Here is a 7,162-nt window from a genome sequence, read left to right as displayed (position 1 = left end):
CTGTTCTTTATGCGTAATGCGTGACAAGAAATAGATTGATCCTAAGTGAGTCAATGAATTGCTATTACTACGGAAAAGGTTCACTTATCACTTCATCATCCGGTTATTACCCTGAGTCCTGACAACGCAAGCCAAGCACCTAATTTTCAACAAGGTTAGCTGTCCCTTGAATCAAGCTCAATGCCCCAAGAGATTTCTTGAATGCCTCATCCTGGCAGAAACCCTGGGTAGAGCATATGAAAGGTATTTAAGCTAAATATCACCGTCAAAGAGCGAAGACCAATTATTTTTCCTCTTCTATTTTTTTTTTACCCAAGACTGAAGTTGGAAAAAAATAAAATCCACTCATCGCATTATGAGAAAATACTAATAGTCTGAACTCTGAAGTAAAACCTCTAAAAAATTTGTGGCCAAAGCCATACAACCCACATATTAACAATGCGCCTCTTGAAAATGCATTACAAATACTCTATTCAGACCAAAATTTCACGAAGGCATCGATAAATGCTTTAAGCACGGCCCAAATTGGATTAGTTTCTACCCCTGCAGATCTCTTTGGTGCTCCTTCCCATGATTCACTGCCCAAAGAAATACATTAAGGAAATGATTAATGTTAGAGCAAGACTAAACTTGTCTCAGAAGGATTGCTCCTGAAACAGCCAGAATTCTGAATGAAGAATCTCTCTGAATTTAAATTACATGTAATAATCATATATTTTACTAGGTTTTAAAATCTTACTCTTGAATACCAGCTTTTCCTCCAATTACCACTGTTTCTTGAGAGAGTACCTCTCCAGAACTACTGCTGGTACTGATAGAGTTGACATTCTGGGTACAAACTTGATTCAGAGCAAGCTTAGGCTGCAAAGACACAAAATAGCAAGTCAGCATAGTTCTCCAATATTCAATAAATATATAGGGTGCATGCAGATTATTCAATTGGTAGGCCCAAATATTAAATGGTGCACATGCTGAAAACTCATACCAACCGGGAAAGCCTATACAGCCCAATCTGATTTAAAGTGATGATGGTTTATAGACAGAAAAAAGGCTCGTACAAAAGATGAAATAGGATTGTTCCACAACTATGATTGTGATTAAATGACTCATCCCAGAGTTGGTTCACCAGCAGAATGTTCATAATCCACTTATCATTGTCTAAATCATGGGATCCAGAAATGCAGAATAAGGCAAGAAGTTGAGGACATTTATACTTCCATTTTCACCACTCTCTTTGTATAGAGAATGGGCTAGCAAGTATAGAATACTGCACACAAACAGAGAATATATGATATAGGATAAAAGGGAAATCGTACCAAGACTCACCTTTATTCTTGAAATTTCCTGGTTTTGAACAGGTTGGGGCAAGATTAGGACATTGCTACCTGATATGTTAACTAGGTCCGTTCCCTTGAGAATACCATTGTCAATGCTCTGTACAATTACAGAGCTTCTTAAACCTTCCTTCATTGGATCTTCAAAGCATGTTGTAGCATCTACACCAATCGAATTGGTAGAACATTGTTCCTTTGAGTCCATACTCTGCAACATGGCACTGGCACAGCCTGGTGCATCTTCGACCTTACTTTCCTGTTCCTCCAGATCTCCAGTTAAGTTCCTTGTTTCTTGTGACCTTTCATCTATGCTGTAAGTTGGCTTACTAACAGATCTCAATGGAAGGGTTTCCACTATGACATCTGTTGCTATAAGAGTTATTTTAGCAGTAGATGCATCTAAATGATTTTTCACTTTTTCTACTATAGGAGATGCTTTTGCAGTAGGTGGTTCTAGAACATCTTCCACTCCCAATTTCTCACTCACTTGCACCTCTATATGCACAGGTTCATCATCCATTGGTACTCTGACTTTTCCTTGCTCTGACGACTCCCTTCCATTAAATTCTTCATGCTTTTCCTCCATATAATTCCCATTAACATATTTCCCATTCATTTCTGCTGCCATAGGAGCTACTTTTGCAGAAGGTGGTTCCAGAGCATCTTTCATTCCTCCCAATTTCTCACTCACTTGCACCTCTATATGAATAGGTACATCGTCCATTTGTTCTTTGAAATTTCCCTGCTCTAAGGACTCCCTTCCATTAAACTCTTCATGCTTTTCCACCATATAATTCCCATTAACATATCTCCTATTGGCAACACACTTATCCTTATGATCAGTAGCTTCTCTCAAAGTTGAAACCAGTTCTCTACTAATAATCTGATGATCAATGGAAACAAGAAGAGGTTCATTTGATGATGTCGAAAAATGAAGTTGAGGTTCGGTGGAAATTGATCCCAGTGGATACTGTTTGGAGAATTGATCACTGCCTTGCTCTTCTGAAATCAACTTAGCAGGGCCTAGTACCCTATTTTCCTGGATTATTTCTCGGACAATTTCCCGGACAGTGTAGAAGGATCCACCAACCTCCTTGTGTGTGAGATTGAGAGAGGGGAAATTCCCATTGTTTGAACTTTGGTACCTAAAAGCAAGTTAAGACTAAAAAAGTGAATCTCAGACTGATTTTTAGAAAAAAAAACAAAGTCAGGACAAAATATTGGTTGATCAAACTACTTATCAAAAAAATTCCAATTAAATATTCCAGGAAGTTGCTGCATGTTAAACATTTGTGTCAAAACTAATTATCAAATGCAACTTAAGCTTATTAGGGAAAAAAGAAAGGATAGACTGGTATTTTTCTGGTTTATTAGGGAATAATGATTACAGTTTATAACTAGAAGTAGAAGGTACTTAACAATGAGAAACTTTAATTAATTTGATTGTAGATATAAAGGGTACAGGAGTAGAGTAGAACACTAAGGTATATGCAATAATTCATCATAAAAGCACCAGAACAAACAAATAAAATTTTTCTCAACTTTATTACCTCATGAATAATAAACATATCATTTGGACCAGTAACAGATGAACTGCATTATAAACTAAGGACATTTTTCTAAAATTATACATGGGAAGTCCATTTAACAAAAGATTAGAACCATCTAATGCAGCTGAGCCTTTTTTTTATAAATTTTTATAAATAATACAGCTGAGTTTTAGTAGGCCATAGAGTTGAGGAACAAATTGAAATGCAAGAGTCTCTCTTCCTTATACTATACTGCATCATTAAGTACCACCAGAACATCTAGAGCTTTTTCCATGAGAAACTGAAAGAACTAGTGGGCATGGTTGCCAAGTAGCCATGCTGCAAATGAAGTTAGGATCTTAAAAAAAAACATGGAAATTACTTCTTTATGAAGGATTCAACCATGGCCTTCCTTTCCTCCTTTGACCGCCGAACCCGGGACTTCTTCTCTCCAGAATCACTGCACTTTGCCAAGGCAAATGTTTGCCCAACCCAGCTAACCTTTACAGTATGCATGATGATGAAAGCTCACCAGGTTTCCAGACCCAAACCTACAGGTAACAAAGAACATTAGGAAGGTCCTTAGGGATAGAGATTATTGTTTAGTAACCAGTTTCTTCTTTTTTATGAAAAGCGGCAATAGAACCATGGTGACCTTTGTTGGATCCTATATGGATATCTGATGCAACAGATTTAAACAGACTGGTCCTTCTTACTTACATACAAATTGAACTCATTTTAAATGTAAAGAGTAGAAAAGCAATACTGAATACCTTGCAATGAAATGGTAAAAGTGTGAAGTTATGCGTTTTGCCCCTAATACATTGAAACAAGCTTAGTTTCAGGGGAATGTGCGTGTATCAGGCAAAGTAGGAAGCTACCTACTTCCAACATAACATGCTCCCATGTGAAGGAATGATATGAGCAAATCTCAACCATTCATTGGTTGGGTACTTTTGGTAATTGGTCACATTATCAATCCCCCGGTCCATATCAACCCTGTTCCCAACTTGCATCAGTTATTCTCCCAAGTGATATTATCCAAACTTGGTTTTAATTTTTCAATTTAAAAACTTCCCTCATAAACGGACTTATTGTGGATGTAAGGATATATCTTCCAAACTGAAATTTCCCTTAGGATAGAGGGTGCAAAGGCAAATTTGCGTCCTTTTGTGACCAAAATAACATTGCCACACAGAAGATTCCTAGAGTTCTTTTTTTCCTCCTTTCTCTTTCAGCAACAATAAGGAAAAGCTTCCTGGTTTGCTTTGTTGAGCATCTAATGATATCATCTACAAGGGTACAACAGGACACTGAAGCTTAAACACCAACTTGCAAAAACTTGAGTACACAAAAGGGTGAAATAAATCTATTGCATGATAATACAAGCAGGACAATTTATAGTATGAATTAATCATCCTTTCAGAGGTATTGGACATATATTCTAGCAAGTAAGAGAAATATATTTTAAGTAGAGATTATTGCTTCTTTAGATGAACAATCAAAATTATACGCAGCCACTCTAGAAGAAGGAATTTGCAGACATCCCAGAAACTGAACTAAAGCACAATAAGAGAATCAGATTGCAAACATAATAGTTGAAGTAAAAGAAGTAACAGGAGGAAGACATATTTTTATATCCCTTTTATATTGAGAAAAGGTAATGTATTGTATTAAAATGAAAAAAACACCCCCACGCACACAGCAAGAAACTATGTATACACTACCTCCGCCTGTGCAAAAGGTATGGCTCAAAACATTACAAAAATAACAAATCGGAACTCAAAATTGAGCTGTATTGTATATCTGTAGAACTTCTGTTCGCTGCAACCCAAGAGTGAGTTCTACCCCATAGTTTCTTTGCAATTATATCTTCTGATTTCTCCAAAGCTTCAAAACTTCTGGCGTTTCTTTCCATCCACACAGTCCAAAATATTGCCAGAGGAATCACTTTCCAAACTACTTTCCCTTTCTACTCAGACCCTAAGCCCCAGCACAGATCCTGTAAAACAAAAGCGTAGCCCAAAAATGTTTAAAACTATGGATTACAGCCGTCTAGCAGAACAACAATGCAAAAATACGTGGTCGACAGATTCCACCTCCTCGTTACAGAAGACGTAGTTGGCGCTATTAATTAGGAACCCCCCCACCCTTCTCCACCAGCATAGCACCATCTCCATTTTCTTTTATATCAACTCCATTCTCAGTCTTCCTATGCCAAAGTGCAGTTGTGTTTATATGGAAAATATAATCTCCGACCTTAAGGCAATAGAGAGTTTTTGAGAAAGTGGGCTCCTTACTATAGCCTGGACATTTCAGGCGAAAATCAATCTACAGAGATGAAAGAAATCATCCAGAACATGCATTCCTTTGGAGGGAACGGCCATGACGAAGAGGAGATAGAAGTCATCTAAGGTAGAAATATTCCAAAAAGAAGTAGAAAAAAGTAGTATCTTTCACAACCCACCGAAACACACACACACACACACCTAGAGAGAGAGAGAGAAGGGAAGAAAAATTCCGAGAACCCAATTATATCTTAGTAGGCGGAACTTCAAACTGAGCATTTATATCTCAAGTTTCAACAGGAACAAACAACAAATAAAGAGATAACGAACATGCTAAGAACACTAGCGTTACTAACATTTCTAGCTGGATAACGGTAAAGTACTATAGAAACCATCGTATTTCAAATGCATAAACAGATTGAGCAGAAGGAAGACAGATGGTAGCGCAGGCTTGATTCATACCTAGAAAGAGAGAAACCCTCGACCGGGAAGCGACAGAATAGTGACTACCCGACGCACAAAAGGAAAACGAGAGAGCGAGACTTATATATGTTGGTGGGTTGGGACGGGAAGCAGTCAGCCAGTCAGCCGGGAAGATGAAGTTTCATGTTCATAATTCACCATTAACTAATTAAATGATTTTTTTTCTGATAGAAAACTAAGTTAATGAATAAAGAATACTAAACCCATTTCAAAATGAGATGAGACACGCTTAAACAACAGTCATGATTCATGATGTCCAGTTCTGTGTCCTAACTCCCGAGTATGAGAAAAAATGAAAAAATGACGAGAAAAACTGTCAAGTTAGATCTTGTAAATTGTTTGGTTGTAGGATCGTTTTTCCTTTTCCGATATTGTCACATCAGGTGATTTCCCAAATCGCATAAAAAATAAATTATGCATGATGTTTAATACCATCAACGATTCGTCCCATGAGATTTCTGAAGAATTGCCGATTTTTAGTATGGTTGGTTTCTCAAAAAATCAGAAAAATATTTGTTTAGGACACAAGAAAAATCATCAAAAATGAGGATTACTCTTTTTGGCATGATTTTTAATTTTTTATAGTCCTTTTTAAGCGATTCATCAATTTCTTATAAACCGGCCAACCAAACTGCGGAGAAAACATCAAACTTTATGCCCGATTTTTCATAATTATTTTTTTAAGCGATTTCTCAAAAATTGGCCTACGGAACACCGAAGGAAACAATGATTTTTGAATCGTTGATGTAATTCTAAGTTTCTAACGTGACACCGATTAATCGGCATCGATACCAAACATGTTGCTATTTTATGAAGCGTATGTTAGGAATTGATGCTGTTGCTCCAAAAAATATAGCACATCAGCATCACATTGGAAAAAATAGTGATCCAGAAAATGTCAATATGTTTGAAATCATTTCTCATGTAAAAATAGTATTTCAAGTCACACTTTGGAAATCGAAAATGTGTGGTTTGGAGTAACGCCGAATTCAACGTTTTCTCATATTGGAGATCGTTGCTACTAACGAGAAATGATACGTATCAGTTGAATGGGTTGATACATATCGATACTTTGAACTTTAGGTATTGTTGTTACTCCAAGAAATGTCTTACCTGGCAGTAACATTTTCAAAAAAAACAAAAAACTGTTTTCTCTGAAAATGATGCCTCCAACCCACATATAGGAAACGGATTTTCAAGAAATCAAAATCAGAGTATTAAGGGGTAATTTTTGAATTGATTTCTGACAAGGCAGTGGGTCAGTGACATATCGATCCCAATAATGTAAGAATGTTGTGGCAATTGCATGTTTTTTGACAAGTTATTTGTAATTTTTGTACCAAACACATTTTTTAACAAAATCAATGATTTTTCAAACGGTTCTAAACTACTGATTCTTGAAAGGCCATCAAACCACAGGTATATACCACGTCCATGTAAATTAGACCAAATTCAAAAACATAAGCCTGAACGATACTCATTCCCATCTTGAAAAATTCTGAAGGTGGATGAAATGACTGAATTGAAT

General features: G+C 36.7%; 1 protein-coding gene across 4 annotated transcripts; it reads right to left on the bottom strand.

Moving 5' to 3' along the window:
* Positions 1 to 324: 324 nt before the first annotated feature.
* On the bottom strand, positions 325 to 6,083 carry LOC148870993 (uncharacterized). 4 transcript variants are annotated; one of them, XM_088973133.1, is made up of 6 exons: positions 5,614 to 5,780; positions 4,591 to 4,865; positions 3,246 to 3,414; positions 1,327 to 2,479; positions 740 to 861; positions 325 to 578 (listed from the first exon to the last, which is right to left on the bottom strand). In XM_088973133.1, exons 3-6 carry the CDS (start codon positions 3,377 to 3,379, stop codon positions 470 to 472), a joined length of 1,518 nt encoding a protein of 505 aa, XP_088829259.1. In that variant the 5' UTR covers positions 3,380 to 3,414; positions 4,591 to 4,865; positions 5,614 to 5,780; the 3' UTR covers positions 325 to 469. The 4 variants fall into 4 exon arrangements, with proteins under 4 accessions (XP_088829259.1, XP_088829261.1, XP_088829260.1 ...); XM_088973135.1 differs by lacking the exon at positions 4,591 to 4,865 and adding an exon at positions 3,637 to 4,155 and having other exon boundaries at positions 5,614 to 5,665; XM_088973134.1 differs by lacking the exon at positions 5,614 to 5,780 and adding an exon at positions 4,963 to 5,404.
* Between the last annotated feature and the right edge of the window lie 1,079 nt (positions 6,084 to 7,162).

This window comes from Nelumbo lutea, chromosome 2, assembly GCF_056320005.1.
Source record: "Nelumbo lutea isolate HS-2025 chromosome 2, American lotus-T2T, whole genome shotgun sequence".
NCBI classification, from domain to species: domain Eukaryota; kingdom Viridiplantae; phylum Streptophyta; class Magnoliopsida; order Proteales; family Nelumbonaceae; genus Nelumbo; species Nelumbo lutea.
Note: the sequence above shows the minus strand (reverse complement) of the source record. Positions and strands in the feature narration are given on the sequence as shown.